Source organism: Eucalyptus grandis, chromosome 1, assembly GCF_016545825.1.
Source record: "Eucalyptus grandis isolate ANBG69807.140 chromosome 1, ASM1654582v1, whole genome shotgun sequence".
Taxonomy (NCBI): Eukaryota; Viridiplantae; Streptophyta; class Magnoliopsida; order Myrtales; family Myrtaceae; genus Eucalyptus; species Eucalyptus grandis.
The window spans coordinates 31,907,580-31,929,127 of record NC_052612.1 but is presented as its reverse complement, the minus strand read 5'-3'; the positions used below and the strand labels follow the sequence as shown (position 1 = coordinate 31,929,127).

General features: G+C 37.3%; 1 protein-coding gene and 1 non-coding gene across 2 annotated transcripts; one reads left to right on the top strand and one right to left on the bottom strand.

Moving 5' to 3' along the window:
* Positions 1-348: 348 nt before the first annotated feature.
* On the bottom strand, positions 349-3,586 carry LOC104438106. The gene is made up of 5 exons (XR_005548610.1): positions 3,330-3,586; positions 2,402-2,664; positions 2,075-2,286; positions 1,738-2,001; positions 349-897 (listed from the first exon to the last, which is right to left on the bottom strand). It is a non-coding gene; the product is annotated as an uncharacterized LOC104438106 (transcript).
* Positions 3,587-19,559: 15,973 nt separating this feature from the next.
* Positions 19,560-20,990, top strand: LOC104438114 (protein TERMINAL FLOWER 1). Its single transcript, XM_010051205.3, has 4 exons — positions 19,560-19,815; positions 19,915-19,976; positions 20,128-20,168; positions 20,529-20,990. Exons 1-4 carry the CDS (start codon positions 19,618-19,620, stop codon positions 20,744-20,746), a joined length of 519 nt encoding a protein of 172 aa, XP_010049507.1. The 5' UTR covers positions 19,560-19,617; the 3' UTR covers positions 20,747-20,990.
* Positions 20,991-21,548: the final 558 nt, after the last annotated feature.

The following is a 21,548-nucleotide window of genomic DNA, read 5'->3' as shown; positions in this document are numbered from 1 at the left end:
ATCTAAAAAATCAAAGGTTGGTACATGAATTTGTTGTAACCCAAACCAACCGATTCCCAAAAATCAGCCTAATTTATGGTTAGATATGAAAGTTGCATGCATTCCTTACAAAAATTACTCTAAGTCGAGTGATAATTTGGTTTTTGTTCATATCTTGAAGATCATGGTTCCAATTTTAGTGAGTGCAAAAGTCTTACGTTTACTTTTCAAGAAGAGGCTTAGAAATCGATTCAACTTAAGAACCAGTGAACCGGCTTGGTTCTAAGGCAGTCCTAGTTTTCCAGAACCAGCTTGGAACTGAATCGGATCAATTCAGTACGTGGGTGAACCATGTGCCATGCTTTGAAAGATAACAGCAACTTCTTCCAACAGCCGAGAAAAGGTTCAGTTGAAACGGTTGGTTTGAAGATCCACCAATGATCATCGCATACAATGCAGTGAATGATGGGGGCGCAAAAGAAAAAAGAAAGAACAGCATCTCTGGTGTTCAGAACAAAGGGTCGACACAGTGCCTGATGTAACAGATGCGATGTAACAGATGCGTCGATAATCTATATGGCATCAGGAATCCAAACTATCTGCATAGATTTATGTGGATGTGGTGGTTTCCCCGACTAGAAGGGTCCTGACTATAGCATCACACATGCCGTCGGCTTGGGGAAACATGTGGCCAGTCTGAGGTAGCTCATGATACTTAATCCAGGGAAGCCGGTGGGCGATGAAACGCTGCAGCATGACGGGCACAAGCAAATCATCGTCGCCGTGCCATAGATGTATGGAGCCTTCGCCATTGGGAAATGGGTTTTCCAAATCCATTGGGTCAAACTCCCAGGTACTGAACCCGACCATCAGGTCTCGGTGGAGACTCTCGTATTCACCTTGCTGTCTTACCTGTGCCTGATCATTACAGAATACAACTTAATCTGAGATAAAGCAAGGATTACCCAAATTTGCATTTGCATCAAGGAGAGCAAAAGGCCCATCATGCTGTTCTGAGCAACAGGAATTGTAGGTAATAGCAAGATTGAGAAAGGAATACACGGTCCATGATTTATTCATGTTTCTCGGTATGTCTACCAGCCATTTCACTGATTAACTCAAATAGGGTTGCAGACCGAAAAAAATCCATTTCCTTCTGATATAGAAGAAGCATTTCTATTGACATAAGATTGATCTTTCAGTGCAATGGATGCAGGGTAAGGAAGTTAACTTCAGAAAACTTAATGTGACTCAAAGCATGTATAGAGTAACTAAAATGTTTGCTCCGCCAAAATAAATCAATCTTTCCACTTTCTCAAAATTTTCAGCGTGTTTAAAGTGAAAATATAACAAACAATAGAATTGCAGAGTAAAATTGTAATACGTGAAACCGTTCAACACTAAATACAAGACATTCCCTCAAAAGAAATACTCACAGAACAGATTTAATATTCTCAATGCCTCGCAGCAAAAGTTGCATGCATTGTCGGGACAATACTTGAAATTTCTACAAAAGCTTCCTAACAGCCAAAGGACTTGGACCATGAACAGATCCCTGAAACGTAGGGAGAACATGGAAATGCTTCAGGACCTCAAGTCAAAGCCCCACGTGATACTAAGATTGCCTTGCGTGAGATGACATTTATGCACAAAGAAACTAGCTGTACATAACTTGCTTTCTTCTCAATCTCAAACTAATAGCTTTAGTTGAACAACAGAGAGCATATGCATTAGACTTATCAAAGGGAGTTAACATACCGCATATGGTCCTCCCGGGGGAAGCTTGGAAAGGAGTGCCTTGTCAGGAGGAGAGAAAATATCAGGATGATGATCGATGACACTACAAGCAGGAAACCATTTTTGAGTGTTCCACCAATAGGTAAGCCAGGGAGTGTAATGAGCGACCCGAAGAGTCCATTGATCTTGCCGAACTGTTGGTTGTATGCCTCAGTTGACAGGTTTGTTGGAAAACCAGGCCACCAGTAGTTGACGACTGGAGCCAGAAGGACTGCTCCTGCTAGTCTGTGGATCAATTAAAACATTCATGAGCAATGTAGTTTCAGTAAGACAAATTGTTTCACAAAGCGATTGATACCTGTGAGGGATGTACTTCAGGCAGCCCCACACCACCTGCCCTCCCATGGAAAATCCAATCACGTAAAATCTCGAGCCTAGACCCAATTTATCAGCAAGCTCTTCTATGTCTAATGCGATGCTCTTCGGTGTTCGTTTTGGGTCAGGGTCACTCTCACCATAACCAGGTCGATCAAAGGACACAATGTATATACCCAAGCCATTGATAATCTCCTGGAAGCACCCAGCAAATAAGAAATAATAAGGGCGCAAAATTAGCATTCCCAGAGTCTGGACATGCGCAATTCCACACTGGAAGCAGAATGGTAAAACAATAATAGTCCAGCACCTGAGATAAAGTGTTGGCCACAACAGCATAATGCCGACAAGAATCGAATCCATGGACAAATACAATTTTATACTTCGCTATGTCCTTTGGCACGCCATGTTCCTTGTATGCTAAATGTCTACCATCTCTAAGCTTTATCCTCGGTGCTGTGACTAGGGGACCATCTGGAGTTCCCGGAATCTTTGGTGCAGCAGGTTTGATCGCTTGATAAGCCAATGCAAGAACTCCAACAAATAAAACCACCAACAATTTGGTGAAAATCCCTGAAATTAACTCTTATTAGAATGCAATCCAACAAAACAGGCATGGAATCAGAGCTTTAGAGCTGTCGATGTTCTTTTCTTTCAGATGAAAAAATTGCAGGAGTTAAGGGTAAGAAAAACTGATCCCAGAACAATTGTGATATTTTGGTCAGAGAAATTCAATGCCATCTCGAAGCTCACATGTCCAAATTATTAAGGAAACTGCTTTTTTCTCTTTTCTCTCAGCAGTGCAAATACGAAGAACATATAAAAGTACACACTCATAGAGCTCATAATTGCATGAGAACCATAAGACGAGCTGTACCAAGAAAAAAGAACCGCTGAACATGCTGTGATTTCTTCAAAAATCATGAAACTTTGAAGTTTCAGCCCGACTTTGTATGCCAAACAAGTCGCGGACAAAAGTAGAGACGGTCTGCCTGCGAAAAGAAGCTTCTGTACAGACATTTCTCACGATTTTTACAGGCCACATGACTCTCGTATCCAGCTACAACCAAGCAACACAACCGAAAAATTCCATCAAAGATGTATACACTTCTCTTCTCTTTCAAAAACCACAAATTGCGAGTCCATTCTAGGGGTTGATTACAGTGCGCAGTGAAGATCAAGAGCAATTAAGTCCAAATAATTCATGAAAAAATGGGAAAACTAGGAGGGCAATCGACCTGAAGGCAGTATAAGAGGAGAGCTCTGCTTAGCTCTTCTGGTGCGAGACGTCGCTGATGCAGCTGAAATGTTTCTTCTCACGCCTCCCGCCATTTTTCCAGCTCCGGGACGACGAAAGACAGCAGACCCAGATATCTTGCAGATTACAGTAAAAGAGAAGCCGAAGGCATATGCATGCGAGAGAGAGTGAGTCGAGCAGAGCGAAAATCAACGACAGTGGTACTGAGAGGGTGCAATGGAAGCATCGTACGTTCACTCAGTGTGATTGCCAACAAAGAGTTTAACTCCGAGCGCACACGTGCACCTAACAGTCTCCCTCGTGTGCGAGTTCTATATTTAGGTCTACTCCCCTTAATCTAGGTATCCTGATATTTTCGCATCATTTTTTCTTGAGATATTTACCGGTTATCAAAGAAGATAGGCACCCTTAAACTATTTGTTTAGAGCATACAGCAAAATCACTATAGCTTCACTCGAGAAGATCGCCAAGAGGAGTTAACTCAAAGATCCACCTCCACTCAAAGCTTAAACTAAGGAGTTTAAGTTAATTAGGATATATTACACAATGCAAATTATTCAATGTGGGGCTTTTTTAATATAATTTATAGGTGCATCCTAATAAGTAACGACTGTGAATTATGAGTGGATGAGATTTTTTATCTTTTTTAGACTTTCACTTGGATTTTTTTCCTTATCAAACAAAGTTAATCGGTGCCATGAGAAGATTGCCGACAAGATAAACAAGATAAGTTTTCGATATAGTAATTGTTCTTGGACGGTGAGCGTCTAGCTATGTAGCACCGACACGGACACGCGACACGCGACACGACACGGCACGACACGCCGATACATCATTTCTTAAAAATAGAGAATTTCGACACGTTCCGACACGTTATATATTAAATATATTTATATATATATATATATATATATATATATACATAAATAAATAATAATAAAATAGTATAGAATTAATTTACACGAAAAATATTAAATAATATCATTCATTATTTTAATTTGTTAGAATAATACACAAAACTTAGAGGAAAAAAACATTGTTTAAAGAAAAATGCTGAAATGATATTTTTAAATTTATTTATCATATATAGCATTTTGTATTACTTCTTTCATAGTAAAAGACTTTAAAAAAATAAATAAAACAATTCTAGAAAAACAAAATTGAAAAAAATATTAACCCCCGTGCGTGTATATTTATAGCAATTTTATTACTTCTTTTATTACTTCTTTTGGGTATATTTATATTTTGAACCCTCAAGTATTATAAATTTTTAAAATTGACCCCGTGCGTGTTGGAATCGCGTGTCGGAGTGCAGACTCGCGTATCGGAGCGTGTCGGAGAGAGTTGACCACGTGTCGGATTTTTCGACACTCGTTGACCGCGTGTCGGAGCGTGTCGGGACATGTCGGAGCGTGTCGGGCACACGTGTCGGAGTGTCGGACACGACACGAAAAAGAACTTTCGGAGAGTGTCCGTCTTCATAGGTGTCTAGTGCATTAATGAGGAAATTTTTTTGGTTAATTCAATTTTATAAGCAATATTTTTTTTTTAAAAATCATTTTAAATTAAGGTTTTTTTAAAATTTTCATTTTTCGCGAAATGAAAAATCGAAAGACCCATTTGTCATGCAGAAGGGCGGAGATCAACAATAATCAAGGGGTCAATTTTGTCTTCTCAGCATAGTACCAAAGATTCTTGCGGGGACCGGCCTTCAGTAACTGCGGTGTGGTCCAATGCTGAGAACCTGTGGACCTCAAGGTCGTCTTTGGTCCAAGTTCATTTATTATTCCCACTGGAAATTGTGTACAGTCTTCATGCATGCGACAAGCAACCTAATATTAACTCGCCCAAAGAAGGACAGCATATGGAAAGAGGAATATTCCATCTTTGCATTACAAACACCTAACTCTTGCTTGTTTCAATCTTAGCCCCCTCTTTAATGTTCGTATTCTAGGACGTGTTCTTAGTCCGCATGTTAAAGTGCATAAAATCAGGGCAACGATGGTCGAGGATGGATCTAGGGTCAAAGATACGCGAAATCAGGTTTACTACAAACGATTTGAATTTACTCTTTTTTTTTTCTTTTCTTCGTAAATTGAGCTTTTCAAAATTCTCGCAGAAAAGGTTCAGCTGTCAAGTACAAGTGGGCAACTACTCGGTAATTCTCAGCCTTGGGATTTTGGCCTTGATGTTGGATATCATAGCATCGATGGCCTCATTTTCTTGTCCGAGTTATCTAATCCTCAAGGCTTTTCCGAGTTTGCCCAAAAAGAGTTCATGCCGAGCACAAGTGTGAGAGTTGGTAGACAAGTCTTCCACCTAAAGGTCAAACAAATGAAGGCCTACCTTTTGATTCAAGCACTTCCCGTGAGCAAAACACCCTAAAAATTCTAAACTTATTGTATTATACCAATTTAGTACTAAATCTTTAAATTTGACTAATTTAATCTAAAATCTTTTTATAATTTGTAAATTTAATTCTGAACATTTTGATAATTTGTTAATTTAGTCATTTTTACTAACATAGCAATATAGTTGGTGTCGGCCATTCCACGTGCATAGCCCTTTTGTTAAATTTTGGTCAGAAATTGATGACATGATAGTATAGTTAGCGTTAACTATCTTACTTGGCATAACTGATGTTGACATTAATATTTTTACAATTTTTTATGAATTATTTGTTTTTTTATTATTTTCTTTTTTTCAAGCCTTGAGCCGACGACTTCACAAGCCTAGAGTTGGAAACAAAAAAGAAAAGAAAAATAATACAAACTTTAGAAAAATTGATAAAATTAAAAAAAATTATCTATGTCAGCGTTGTTCGTACTACACAAGACACCTGACATTAACTATACCGCCACATCAGCGACCAAAATGACTAAATTGGTAAATTATCAAAATATTTAACACTAAATTGACATAATTTAAAGATTTATGACTAAATTGACAAATCACCAAAATATTTAAAATTAAATTTATCAAATTGAAATGTTTTTTTTACTGAATTTACACAATTATAATAGATTTAAGATTTTTTTTTTTTTTTTTTGGTAATTTTACTCCTAAATGAGTAAGGCCACTTCTTGCTCTCATTCTACTTCATCAATATTAATTTCTTTTGGGTAAAAAATGTTAAATTATTGAACAGCTTACTTTATTACATATTACTTTATAATAAAGTGATAAAAGGAATGGAATTTTAACTTTGAATAGTACATTATTCAATTAGTGAAGTAGAATTCGCCAATTTGGCCCAAAAACATGTGAGGTCGAAGAACGTTCAATGAAATTTTTGGGTTTACCATTATGCCATTCGAATTTTTTTCATGAACTTTACTCACATAAATTTTCCAAAAACCATTTTTTTCTTCTCCTCTGTCCTGTCTTTCTGGCATTTGTCGCATTGCGTCGGATGGATTATACATTCGTTTGTCGACCAATAACGTAGAACTTTCACTTTCCCTGGATTAAAATCTCCCCCGTTCAATCTTGTCACGTCACTTGAAAATGAGCTTTGAGGAAAGAGCCAATCCCACGTCGTTATCACTTTTTTATAGTAAAATTTCTACAACGAAGAACGAATATTGTCAGAAAATATCCCTTCATAGGCGTGCGCACTAAAAGAACGAAAATTCACGAAGATTGAGCAATAAAAACCTTCACATTTGGCCAATAAATCACATAACGTTCAACAAATGTTCATTTAATGGTCCTTTTCATAACTTCACCAGCGAAACGCAAATCTAAGTTAGCATCAAGAAGGCATCAAAAAGACATCAAGTTTTCAATGCAACAACTTAATTTGCTATAAAGTTAATTTGCTATAAAGTTGTAGAAACATAGAAGTGCTTGAGGATACAATTATATCTAGAGTAAATTTTAGGACTTCTAGCGGACTTATGTATCTTTTTGGCATACGCACATGCAAACAATTTGTTCTTACCAAAAAAAAAAAAAAAATTTGTTCAATAATTGAAGTATAGGCAGCTTTGTTAATGTCAGAAAGTGTCATTGAAGTTTAAGCCATTGATTTATTGGCCAACCAGGATGGTATTGTCAAATCCCCATAAAATCAATCTTTAATGAAATTTCCAACGTGAAACTTTTTTTGACGCGACTAACTCATGCACCATAATAATCTCCCATCACATGTGAGTTTCAATATTATGCATGCTTCCCCTTAGTCTCCTCTTCATTACTATGCATCAAAATCAATAGACAGTATTATTATGTTGCAACGTGCACCTTCACTCATGATGTCCTCTTACCAAACCAACCATGAATGCAATGTCTTACTCTCGAAAATTATTTTGGTCATGATATTTCTTCTTTGAGATACTTCAATTAAATACCGATCCAAATCAAGGGCACACCAATCAAATATCGACTTTGATATCAATTATGGGTAGATGCAACATAAACGTCATACTCCACTTAGGAAATTCACCAAGAGAGAGTTAAAGTATGAAACCATTAACATATTTAATTCAACTCATGTCCACTTAAAATTTAACCCATGAGTTAGGGGCTAATTAAGATATATAAACTACTTTCCATCACCCAAATTTCCAATATGGGAATTCTTCAAAACAATTCACATGTATTATTGCTCAACAATTATGAACCCAAGCACGTAATATTGAATTGCAAGATGTCGTAGCCGAAGACAATCAAATGGGTAGACAACAAGTCTGTCAGATTAGTTTAATGGCTAATTGCAAATATGAGTGGATTAGATGCAGGCAATAAGTTTACTTTTCTGTGTCACCAAAATTGGAGCAATCTTATACTTCTAGGTGCACATCTGAATTTCGGCTCACTCCTTACTATTCTCATTGGTCGAGTATTTAAGTGTGGAATTTCTTTCTGGTAATAGAAAGTTTGCGAAACTTATGACTCGACTAAACACCATGAATATACCACATATATCAGGTAAGTGGGATGGTAAGTGTGGTTCCTAATATCAATAATGGGCAGGCGACGCTATGATTTTAATACGAAATCTGTTGGAGTCAAATAAGTACTTAACCTCTCAACTAATTTCATGGAAATTATGCATTTCTTCCATATTGCGATGAAAGCTAGATAATAAGCTAGACAACAACTAGCTAATAAACACATATACCGGCTGTTACAAAACAACCTACGACAATAGTTTGCAAATTTCCTAGACATAGATAACGCGTATGCTCAACAGCAAAAAGTCACAATGCTCCTAATTATCTCTCCAATGCCATACCCTATGGGGCCATCCTAAAGCTTTAGCAAAAGTGAATATTAGACAGCCTCAAATTAAATCGCGCAGTCTCACACCGACTCCAGGATTTCTAAACACTTACATTGCCAGCTTACGCAATCTAGAATTTAATTATCTTGGATTCAAATCAAGATTCAGAAGTGTCTGGAGTACAAGTATTAAAGATGTCCATGCCAAACTTAAACAAAGTAAAACGAAAGTTAGAAGCTAAACGTAAACTTACAGTGCGTGTTGGAATTTTGTTTGTTAAAACAAAATGAGTGCTTTTTACTTTGTCCCACATAGAAAATGTGGGAGCAGGGTCAGTTTAAAAATATGGGATTTCCCTTTTGTAGTTAGAGGAGTGATTAGGTGGGGCTAGACCCCACCATACCCGCGTGCGGGTGCGCGATTATTTGGCGCACTTAGCACTTTGCGCGCCCGTGGAAAATTACTTATTCGGTTTTAATTTTTCCAAAGGATTGCAATTGTTCGTTTTTCGACTTCTTCCGAAGAGTCGCATTTGTTTATCCGAACAATTTTCTAAAGACGTGTTTGTTCGCAATTTTCACGAAGAGTTGCAAGACTGTTTTATATATATACTTGTCATTTTTCGGAAAAAAAAAAGTGTGGCCATTTTTCGAGTCTTTTTTCTGAAAAACTGCAGCCAATTTTTCGATTGTTTCTTAGAGAGACCTTGGAGAAATACTAGAATTGCTATTTAGTATTCTCATCCGAGACTTTGTTGTATCATGGAGGATTTTTGCCGGTGACCATTAGCAACGTTGTGGGGGCAAATAAATCCTTAAATAAAGTGATATCACGCCTTAAAGTCCGAGTTGTTTTACTCGATCCGATTTCATTGTACTACCCAATTTCGAAACATATTTTACCAACAGTGCGAACCTAACAAGCTTGCTTTTGCGCAATCCTGCAAAAAAATTGCCCAGTTTCATATATGGATGGGTTTAATACAGGGACACCCCATAAAGTGGCATATGGAATCCGATTTCATGCACTGCGGGTGATCGGTTCCCAATTCCTAAAACCAGACTAGTCCAATAGAACTGGTCACTATCTTTTTCCATATTTCCATCCAAATATCTTATTGTCCAAAAGCATAACTAGGAATAAATTCAAAACTTGAGATAAATCCTATGCTTCCATTTGAAGATTTTATTATCCAATTATGGGCTCCTATTTCTGTGGAAACAATAAGCCCACTAATTTTTTTTTTCTTTTTTTTTTCAAGAAATAAAAGAAAAGTATACATTTTCGGTCGGGTCTAGTTCTCCATTGGAACTAGGAACCATAATCACAACCGGACCGACTGGACATTAGGGCCCTGTTTGTTAACATTCTTTATTTCTGTTTATGAACAAAATTTCTGTTTTTTTGTTCCGGGGAACAAAAAAGAACAACGCGTTTGTTTACGTTTTTGTTCCAAATCTATTTTTTGTTCTCGGGAACACATTTGGAACAAACAAGAAACAAGAAAAACGTGTTTCTTGTTTAAGAACAATTTTTAAGAACAAATTTTCTCTCTCTCTCTTTTCTTTCTCTTCTTTTTCTTTTCTTTTTCTTTTTTCTTTGGCCGGTCGCCGGCCTCGGCCATGGCCGGCGACCTTGCCAAAGTGTCATTGGCCCTTAGCGAGGCCGAGCATCACCGGCCCAGCGGGCTCGGCCTCGCCTTGGTTGGGCGAGCTCGGGCTCGCCCGGATCCGACGAGCTGAGCTCGCCGGCTCGGGCGGTGGCCCGGCGAGGCCGAGCTCGCCCGGCCAAGGCGAGGCCGCCGGCCCTCGTCGGCCTAGGTTGCCGGCCATGGCCAAGGCCGATGACCGGCCAAAAGAAGAAAAAAAAAAAGAAAGAAAATAAAAATAAAAATATTAAAAAATTAAAAGAAACAAAAAAAAACAACATAAATTTACCAAATGTGTTTCGTTCATTTTTTATTGCCTTCTTATGTTAAAAAATTGTTTCTCGGAGCAGAAATAGTTTTTTTTTTTTATTTTTGTTCCTCGAACAATTTTGAAACAAAACGTTACCAAACGCGCCATAATTCTTTATCGACATTCCTGGGAACTAGTCCAAGACAGCTGGTTCGGTCCGTTTAGGCAGTCCGTTTTGCATGCTCTTATCATGCGCAACTCAGATGCTTTCCTGTTGTACTTTACACCGTGTGGATCGTCTTTCTCATTCTTTAACGTTTTCCAAAGAACGTTAAGCTTCGTCATCAAGAAAGAGAAGTCTAATAAGAATCTTGCCAATATAAGAAAAAGGCCCCTAAGAGTGAGAAGTATGATCTGCTCAGTGTCACCGTATAAATGACGACGTCTCACCAAATACCATGTGATCTGCTCAATCTCAGCGTACAAATTGGTGACGTTTCACCAAATACTATACCTTTTCATGCGTTTTTCGTGCATTATGTTTTATTATGAGTATCTCAATTCGTTCTTTGGATTGATAACGTCATGGTCTTTTCCTCAAATGATAGTATCTTTTATCTTCATGTCGCTTCTATCGTTAATGAAATTGGCGGAAAAATTGTCCAAAAAATTATAAATCTATTATACGGTAGCCAATTTAATCGTAAAATTTTCAACTATAGTAATTTAGTCATAACCATTTTCATTGTATCAATTCAGTTTTGAGTATTTTAACAATTTTCCGATGTATTCCTAAACTTTTTTACAATTTGTCAATTTAATTCTTTCGGTTAATTTTGACTGAAAATGACTAACTCAGTGAACTAGTTAGCACTAATTGACTTATGTGACATGGTCGGGTCTAATGTGGACAATTTTTTTTTTTTTAATTTTTTTAAAAATAAAATTTTATGAATTTTTAATTTTTTTCCTATTCTCTCTCTCTCTTTTTTTTGGCAACACTAGGCCAACGGCCTTCATTTACCTCTAGGCGAGGGCACCATGGCCCTCTCCAGCCATGGGCAAGGGCCTACACACCCTCACCAGCCATAAGTGAGGATGTCAGGCCGTTGCTTAGATCTCAAAAAGGGTTGTGACCCTCACCTCATCGTGATGAGGGCATTGCGATCCTTGCTGGGATCTTGGGGAAGATGGCAACCCTCACCTACCAAGTGAGGGCCTAACACCATCACATGTGGTTGGCAAGGGCCACTATGCCCTTGCCTTTTGGCTAGTGACAGTTGTGCGGTTCAGAGTTGCAAAATAAAAGGAAATAATAGAAAAGAAAATAAATAATAAAATTGTAAAAATTATTCACATCATTGCCACCTGTGTCATGTAAGACAACCAATGCTGATTTGATTATAATATCGGTAATTTTTAGTCAAAATTTGTTAGAATAATTAAATTGGCAAATTTTTAAAAAATGTTAAGGATTATATTAACAAATTGTGAAAATATTTTAAACTAAATTGGTATAATTAAAATTTTTATGATTAAACTAGTAATCGTACATTAGATTTAAATTTTTTTGGATAATTATGCTTTATTTGTACCACTTGAGTCCAAAGTCAATACTAACCAACAGACCACAGAAGACAATAAATGTAGCTAGACTGCCAAAAAAGTAGAAATGTTTGTTAGCAAAGCACGATTAGTTATTACAAGAATTGACATCTGTCGAACGTATCCCACGTGGATAAGAGCACGACAATGACAATACGTCATCCGAAATATGGCGAAGGACACGAAGCCAATGATACCAAATTATTTGACATTTTTACAGCATAATTTGCATGTAATCATTATTAGGGCATTTGTATACGTTATTCTTTTCTGTTAAAATTTGAATGGGTGTTTTTTTTTTTTTATCAAGTCTATTCAAATAAGGTTTTCATCATCACTATTTGTTGAAAAATAAATTTAAAACTTGCGAATTTTTCCTCTGTAAATAAATTTGATTTATTTAAAACATGTTGGGCCAAGCATGGGCCCAACTCGGACGACCTAATGTGATGGCCCGGGAATGGCCCCATGGCCACCCCAATTACCAACTGCCAAAGGATTACTAACTGATCCATCCACTTTCTCGTGGATTATCGTGACCTCGCATGTCTTGCCAATCTATCACATAGTACCCTAATTACCTACGAAGCCTATGTTCGTTGGATATATGTTGACATCTAAATCTTACCATTCCATTTAATCATTTACTACATGAAAAATTAAGAGTATATATTTAACCCCTAAACAAAAATAGTGTAATTAGATTGCATAGCAATTAAAAATTAGGAGCATTTGCATTAGTATTAACGTAATTTAATATTTTTAAAAAAATAATGAAAAATTATTATAATTATAAAAAATGGAGCGAAACCGGTCAGGGCCAGGCCGGCCTTCTTCCTTATTCCTCCAGCCTGGGTCCGGCCCAGCCCCTTTCTTTTCTTCCTTTCTTCCGGCCCGGTTCCATCCTCCTTTCTTCCCGGGGCCCCTGCGGCACAGCGTACGACAGAAGCAGCGCAGGGTAGGGAGAGGGGACCGACCGCGGCAGTTTTGAGCTAGGAATGGAAGGGGAAAGGCAGCTAGCCTCGTTGACTAGCCAAAGCGGTTTTGGAGGAACGCTATAAACGGAGAGGCCGGCCGAACAACTTAAGGGAGAGATTGAGAGAGGCGGGTGGGGAGCGTTCCGGGGAGAATGAGGATGGAGCTGAGACAAGAGGGGGGACCGAGGGGAATCCGAGAGCAAGGGAGGAGATTGAGAGAGGGAGAGTTGGGAGAGATCGGAGATCAAGAGTGAACCAAACGGAGAGAGTGCGTGAGAGCCAAACCGAAGCCCCGGCCGACGCGGTTGAGCCCGTGGTCTCCCCTCTCAGGCAAACACCTTCCGCGGTAAGTTCTTTTTAGGTCATTTTGATTCGACCCTATTCCCTGAGGATCCCAACTCGGAGGCGATGGAGCTCTGACGAATCAAACTTGTCTCCCATTTGCCACCATCGAGTCAGGTAGGGCCATCATTGGTGATCGAGTTCATGTTCTTCTAAGCAGCACTAATACCGACACGCGACAAGACACGACACGTGAACACATCATTTCTAAAAAATACGGAGAATTCTAACCCGTTGACTAAGTGTCGAAAAATATTTGAGAGTGTTGAATACATGTCGGAGTGTCCGACACGACACGAAAGCTTTCAAAGAGTGTCAGTGCTTTATAGACATTTCCCTTTTTCATATTTGATGCTTTATTTTGCCTTATCTCGGTTCAGCCGAGACTAGGACTCTTTCGTTCTTCATTCATGCTTTTGTTGAATGCATATAATTCATCTTTGCATTGGCCTTGAGTGCCGTTTGTTCATTGCGTGTTGATTTTAGTCCGAATCTGTGTCTCGAGTGAGTCCGTGACCTCCCTTTTGGCGACGCCCGCCAAGTGTTTGATGGAACGCCTCTAAGGCAAGTCTGTGAGAATGGTGTCCATTCTGATCCGTCTAAAGGCACATTTGTGTGTTTTTTGTATCATTTCTATTCTATTGACTTCGATGTATTAATTTGTGAGTTTTTGTGATATTAATCCAATTCAATAGAAATTAATGTAAGACAAATTTGTTATAAGTATATTAATTTGGGGTTTTTAGTGGTCAAAAATTTAATTTGAGGTAAACTAGGTTTATTTGTTTAAGAATTGATTTTGGTTAAATATATCATATGTATACCAATTTGAGATTTTTCGTGGTTTTAATTCTATGTAAAATTAGGAAAAGGTTTAGAAGTTAGAGTTTTAGAGAAGCTTTCTTTAAAAATGTGCAAAAATCTCTAATTATAAAAATTTTCTTCACTCAAAATTGAGTAAGCTCTTAGAACCTTATGATACGATGTCTTGTACTCTTAAAGACAAAGGCTAAGTCATTGTTTGTACACTTCTATTTCAATTGTTTGATTGTGCACTTCCAATATATTGATTGTTGTATTCCCTTTAACTTGGTTTAAATATAACTTTAGCATTCACTATTAGCAAGAAGGCTGCCTGAAGATTAGATATCAAAATTACACTAGTTGATTAATTTGTGTAACCAAGTCACCGGTTCTATATTATCTAGTTGTGTAGAAAGTGAGATATACTTTCATGCCTTACTTGGATAGAATAGTGATGACTCTTCATTGAAAAATCCTCATGACATCAATTTGAATTAAGATCGAATATCCCATTGTCAAGTGAAATATAAGCATGGGAAAGTCCACACCGAATCAAGTGTCGTAAGCCTGCTTTAAAAGTGAAACTTCTAAACATGTCTTTTTCCTTTGTATGATATGCAAATGATTGTAAAGTAAAAGAAAGTAATTTTCAAATCTCAAGTGTGAACCCAATTACTTACACATAGGACAACCTAGAAGATAATTTGGCTTAGGGCACGTATGACAAAATTTCTATTTCCATATTTCTTTATTTTTCGTTCCTTAGAAAATGTTTGGAACGGAAATTCATTTAGTAATACAATTTCATTTTTCTATTTCTAGAATAGATTTATATTCAATAAATAGATTTGGAGCATAAATCATAAGCTAAAAATTTTTAGTTTTTCTATTCATTGAACAAAAGTGAAAAAATGAAAACTCCTCTCATCGTTTATTATCATCACCACCTGCTGCCCACCCACCACCCGTGAGACACTAGACACAATTGATTTTTGTCTGTTCCAGAGAGAGAGAGAGAGAGAGAGAGAGAGAGAGAGAGAGAGAGAGAGAGAGAGAGATCCATAACTTCCTTTAAGATGGAACATTGTTTTGGCATGCCTTATTTTCGCAAACCCAAGAGGGGTATAGATGGGATTGGGACTTATATTACATGCTGCTGAAAAGTAGACAAATGGGTATTTTAAAGACCTAACTCAAGTTTGATGGAGGAGAAAGAAGGTATTTCTATTAATCAATTATATGAACCATAGTCTAACTTTGGCAATAACGGTAATTATGAAATGAGGAAACCAGCCACAAAGTCCTTAGACGGGCTAGGAAAGAAATTCATTCTTGGCCAAATGTCATCTTGCATCAATGCAGGGTATTTCCATTTTTAATGAGAGCCATCTTGAGTATTGTGTATAACTTTCATTTTGCTAAAGCTGCATTTAGGTAGCAATTAAGATATCTCTAGTTATGCCAGGAAAAACAAACATCGATAGGGATCATCTGCCCTTATCATGTGTATTGACATATATGAGTCATTAGAGTTTGGATCTATCATGCAATCAAAAACCCTAATTTCGCATCGCTAACCTCTTTCTCCTGCCAAAAACTCTAATTCAGATCCCGAGTTCCACGCTAAACAGTGGCATCCTCAGCATAAAATAGTTTCCTTTGTTTATTGAATAGTATATGTTTACAAAATTTCGTTTATATTTTACTTAGGTTAATGTTCCAGTAGTCATTAAAGCGAGGGATGGAATCAATGAGGGCGATGATGAACATGAAACATGAAAAGGGCAGGCAGTGGGTAAATTCAAATTTAAGTAATTTTATTCTGACTACCATAGCATTTCTAAATAGATTAAGCTAACATTAATTTTAGGTTAAATCTTTTATCAGTAATTACAAGGGATGGAATTACTGAAGGCAACAACAATGAAGATGAAAATGGTAAGCGAAGTAAAGTATAACCAGGGAGGCCAGCTTTTAATTCGATAAGTAAAAAGTAAGTAAGAAATATTTGAGATATGATTAACTATATAATAAAAAATGAATTAAAATAAACTACAGCTTATTAAATTATTCATTGATTTTTATTTGGTCCATTTTCGGTGCAAAACAAAAATACATGTCACTATTATATAGTTTATATGTGGAATAACTTAATTACAAATTTAACTCCAAATACACATTTCACTTATTCAACAAAGTTGGCTGTGGGCCTACCAATAGTCCTTAATTCACCCTTTCATAGGAAAAAAAAACATTTGTGTTTTTTCTCCTTTTTCATTTTTATTTAGTAATTACATATGTCAAAATATTTTGAATAAGTTATACAAAAAGTAATTTAGGTTAATTTTTTATTATTTACTAGGAAATATAGAGTTAACTAGGGCAATGATGATGAGTTAAGTTGGTCATTTTAAAATTTAATTTGAAATAAGGTCCATTTTGAAATTTATTTTGAGAAAGCAATTCCACTTCAAACTTTTATTTAATACTTTTCTATATAAAAAATTCAAAAATAAGCTGAACTTTCGATTTGTGGTGGGTAGAATTCGAGGTGACACGTTCTGCAATAATGCGTTCATGATAGAAATTGAAATTTAAGATGTCTAGAAATATGATGATATTACGTAATGCCCTAGATGGCAAAGATGTAGATTTAGATAAATATTCTTGATGTGCTCTGAGAATTATATTTTTATATGCTATTTATAAAGTTCGTTTCACAGATTTTTATTGACGCGTGGACAATTTTATTAGATGTCCCCTTCGATCCATTTGTGTGGTGTTTCCTCTTTTTTTCTTTCCCAGAGCCATTTATATGTCTCCTGATCACATTAATTAGAGAAAAAATATATTTGGTCCTGAAAGAGGTAGGAACCTAATTAGGGCCGGCAGTTTATATTCCGTATCATAATAGTGTGGTCAAATTTAGGTCCAATCAAAATATCAAGGGTTCATATCTTTGCAACCAAAACATGGTACGTTTATTGAATTGATTACATAATACTACAACTTATCATGTTTATGATGTACACTTTTATGAAAACATATAATATGTGTCTGAACACATGTCAGCGTGTGTAAATATATTTCAAACCTATCACATTAATAAAAATAACATGTTAATACTGTTAAATAAATACGTATCTAAACGTGTCATAACAAGCTAAAAGGACTAATCAATGAATATATATATATATATATATATATATATATATATATATATATATTCTTAATTTGTGTCTAAATGGATTGACTTGTCTATGACATGAACACGATTGAGTTCAATGTGGACACGATTGACTACACGCCACATAGGGGGGTTGTGTCGAAAACCATCATTCCCAAATCTATTGTTGCATAGCAGCAATAGACATGGAGAATAGACGCATGCTAACTTATAGTAGTTCACTAGAGATTAAACACTCAAACTCTCAAACCTTGGCCATTGACTACATTCTTACCTCCCTGTTGATCATCTAAACTATTTATCTTCTATATTTAAGTAAGTTAGTCATCGAGCTTACATCACAAAAAACTATTTACACACATGAAAGTACTCTCTCACCCCGAACAAAATTTGACAATAAATATACTAAGTTGTTTCACACTGGACATAAGATAAGCAAGACTATACCAAATGGTTCGATTCAATTGTTCTCTCCATAATTGAACTGAATAGAATCATTATGAGTAGCTTCATATTAAAGCAATATGTACATAGATCCCATAACTATGAAAAAAATCTCTAGGGCAAAGCATATGGACACGAGTGTTCTCATAAAGCCATAAATAGGAGTGAACGTGAAAGTTATAGTCTATAGAAGGTGAAAAGGAGGACCCAAAAAGAATACGTAATGAATCTTACGATGGGAGCATCAAACATGAACCGACCAGTTGCTTCACGACATCGAAGCTCATGCCATACAGAAAAAAAAGAAAAAAAGAAGACACAGTTCGTCTTTCCAGTTATGGAAAGTCCACTTCTTACTCTTACCAAGAATGGAACCCTAATGAGACTTTCTTTATCTTGAAGTGACTAATGCCACTCGCACTAAAAGGATGAGCAATTTGTGGCTCCTTTATGCGCCAAGCTGAAGAATCTCTGGGAAACAGTAGATTCCTCTCCGTCTGTAGATGTTTTTAAGGGAAGGTTCTATGCAACTCAGTTCCTGGTCTCTCCATTAAATTACCTTAAATGCTAAAGATGCTTCTTTAACCAAAGTCGGCTGATGTCTAGACAGCAGGAATCATCCCACTGATGTCTCTTCCTCTTTCACTTATTATTTTGTCATTAATGAGTGGTCTAAAGCAATGGTGAGGATTCATGTCTGCTCAATGAGGAAGTATATAATTTGTAAAGCATTGATTGTATGTTATAGACCAAGAAGGGATAAAGATGATGCTCTTTATTTGGCATGCGAGTTTACTTTTTTCATTTTGTTCCCTGTGTTTGATTGACACGAGAATAATAGGAGCCTAGGGCTAAAATGGACACATTGACAAATTCTCTCTCTCAACCACAATGTAAGGTTGCCTAGCTTTAGGCCAAGGACGCAAAATCATATTGGAGATCACCTAAGGTGACAACTTCCTCTACACGAATGATTTAAAATGGTTAGATCATTGTACCGATCTACTTGATTTTTACGGACAGAAAAATGTACGCTTGAATATAGAAAGAGGATTTTAGAATTTTAGATGGATTCATGAAGCTGAATAAGGATTATAGGAGAATGGAGAGAATAATTTCAATCCCGCGACATAGATCGACAATTTAAGTTATTTTTTCATTTGAGTACTTAACAAATGTTTCGGTATATAATTGACTTCTTTCCTTCTTCTTTTTTCCTTTTGTTCATGTCTAGCAATGACCAGAAATGGACAACTTGCATCCTTATAAGGACCCTACAATTGAAAAGAGTGTTCATGATTTGTTTCCTGACCTGAAGTTTAAGAACCCTCACCGTCCTCCCATTGAGTGAACACACTTTGCGACAGGGGGTTGGTGCTAATCAAGAACTGATTCTTGGGGACCCAACACGAAGAGGCATGGCACGGAGAATCACATAAATTATAATTTGCAATCAAATAAAAATCCCATAAAGCTGACAATTAATATCAATCCCTCTAATCAATGAAGAATAAACACCAGAGCTTCCGTAAAGGATTTCCACTTCCACCACCCAAAAGCGTAAGTGGTAGAATATAGTCACCTTCCGTTGATGTACAAATTGGTGGACACTTGACACGCATTCTTGTTTTCTCTCTCAAATCACATGCGGCCACACTTAGTGTTTGCTTGCAACACTATAAATATAAGGGTTTCCGAGTTCAAGAAACTCACCTTCAGTGTCTATTTAGGCCATTTCTGTGCAAACCCTAAAAGTTTCTCTGCTTCAGTAGAGAGGGAGAGAGATGGCAAGGGCTTTGGAGCCTCTGACAGTTGGGAGAGTGATTGGGGATGTGATTGATCCTTTCACTGCAAGCATAAGAATGAGTGTGAAATACAATGGGAAGCAAGTGAATAATGGGCATGAGCTCTACCCTTCCTCAGTTGCCGCCAGACCTAGGGTTGAGATTCATGGGGGCGATATGAGGTCCTTCTTCACTCTGGTATCGCAAAAATTTATCTTCTTTGTAGGGCTTTCGTTGCTGCATCAAAGATGATCACTAAAAAGAGTAATACTGTTCATTTCTCCTCGTGGCGTGCAGGTCATGACAGATCCAGATGCTCCGGGTCCAAGTGATCCTTACTTGAGAGAACACCTTCATTGGTAAGTGTATCTTACGAGAAACCATATAATGTGTGATATTTTAGTCATAATTACAGTCGATTGTTTCATTAACTCAGTCCCATTCAAATGAGATGTTTTTCTGATTGAGAATTCCGTTAAATTCTTTATTTTGTGCATGATCATTTGACAGGATTGTCACTAATATTCCCGGTACAACAGATGCCACATTCGGTACGTCTATCCTTCGTATTACATCATTCAGCATCTAATCTCTCTCCTTGGCGACAACTTATGACCTGATTGATTTTACAACATCCAAAGAATCGTTCTATCTAAAATCCTAACCGTATGATAACAATATCGCCAGTAAATTGTGTTAAGCCTAGCCTAGCTAATGCGATCGCGTTGGAACATTCCCTTTTGTGGACTAGCATAACTGTGGAAGCGGTGACTTAGAAGTCTGATAATTCAGATGGACTAATGAACAAACTTTACGCCCATACATGAATCATTCAATATAAATGCGTCCACGAGCGTGGAAATCCGACATAGGATTACTTGGTTTGAGGCTTTCTTTGCTAATTATGACAGGAAGGGAAGTGATGAGCTACGAGATTCCAAGGCCGAACATAGGAATTCACCGGTTCGTCTTCATCCTCTTCAGACAAAAACGGCGACAGCAAATAAGCCAGCCTTCTTCGAGAGATTGTTTTAGCACCCGCAACTTTGCCGCCGAGAACGACCTCGACCTTCCAGTCGCAGCTGTTTACTTCAACGCCCAGAGGGAAACCGCCGCGAGAAGACGCTGATCTGAACACCCTCTCTCTCTTTCTCTCTCTCTCTCTCTCTCTCTCTCTCTCTCTCTCATTCGCACTTCAAAGTCAGTTCATGACGCTTGTTGTAACACCAATAACAAGAGAACTGAATTTTCTCTCTTTCTATTTCTATGTTGTTGCCTGTGAAAGTCTCTCATGGTTGTCTTTCTATCCAAAGACAATGGCTTTGTGACTGATTATTTCCAGATTTGAGCCTGTCAAAACTGCCCTCTCTCTCTCTCTCTCTCTCTCTCTCTCTCTCCCCCCGATAGTCTCTTATCATCTCTTCTTGTTAGATTCAAAAGGTAAATCATGAGATGGCGCCAGAGATGTGAACCTGCATATTGGCTTTTGATTTTACGCTAAATCTTAAGTGGGGTTCTTTTCATGGGCCTGATTTGGTTGGGTTCCAGCTGAAACATGAAGCATAAAATTGGAGTATCGGCATCCCATCAAGGGAACATCAATTTCCCATCACTGTCTTATTAACTGTCAGATTTGCGGGCTTATCTCAGAGACTCGTTTGTTTTTCCAGTTTTGACAGCATCTTGGCATCTTTGTCCAAACCAGCAAGTTTCCTTTTTACCAAACGTGTATAGCAAAGAAAAAAAGCCTAGAAGACCGCCAATCGAAGACATGATGTGTACACGCATGGTACATATCGGGTACTTCGGTTCAGAATGCTTTATGTGTACGCAGGAAGATGGACATTGAATCTTCTCGAAATTTTGCAAGATCTAATCGCTGGTTTCCGATCATATATGAGAAGAAAAGTCAGCATGCTCGTCGCACTTTC

What these genes read in the sequence shown, in the direction of transcription:
- LOC104438114 (XM_010051205.3), top strand. Translation starts at nt 19,618, where the DNA reads ATGGCAAGGGCTTTGGAGCCTCTGACAGTTGGGAGAGTGATTGGGGAT. An exon ending in TGAGGTCCTTCTTCACTCTG is followed by an intron (nt 19,816 to 19,914) that starts GTATCGCAAAAA and finishes CGTGGCGTGCAG; the next exon opens with GTCATGACAGATCCAGATGC. An exon ending in TACAACAGATGCCACATTCG is followed by an intron (nt 20,169 to 20,528) that starts GTACGTCTATCC and finishes TAATTATGACAG; the next exon opens with GAAGGGAAGTGATGAGCTAC.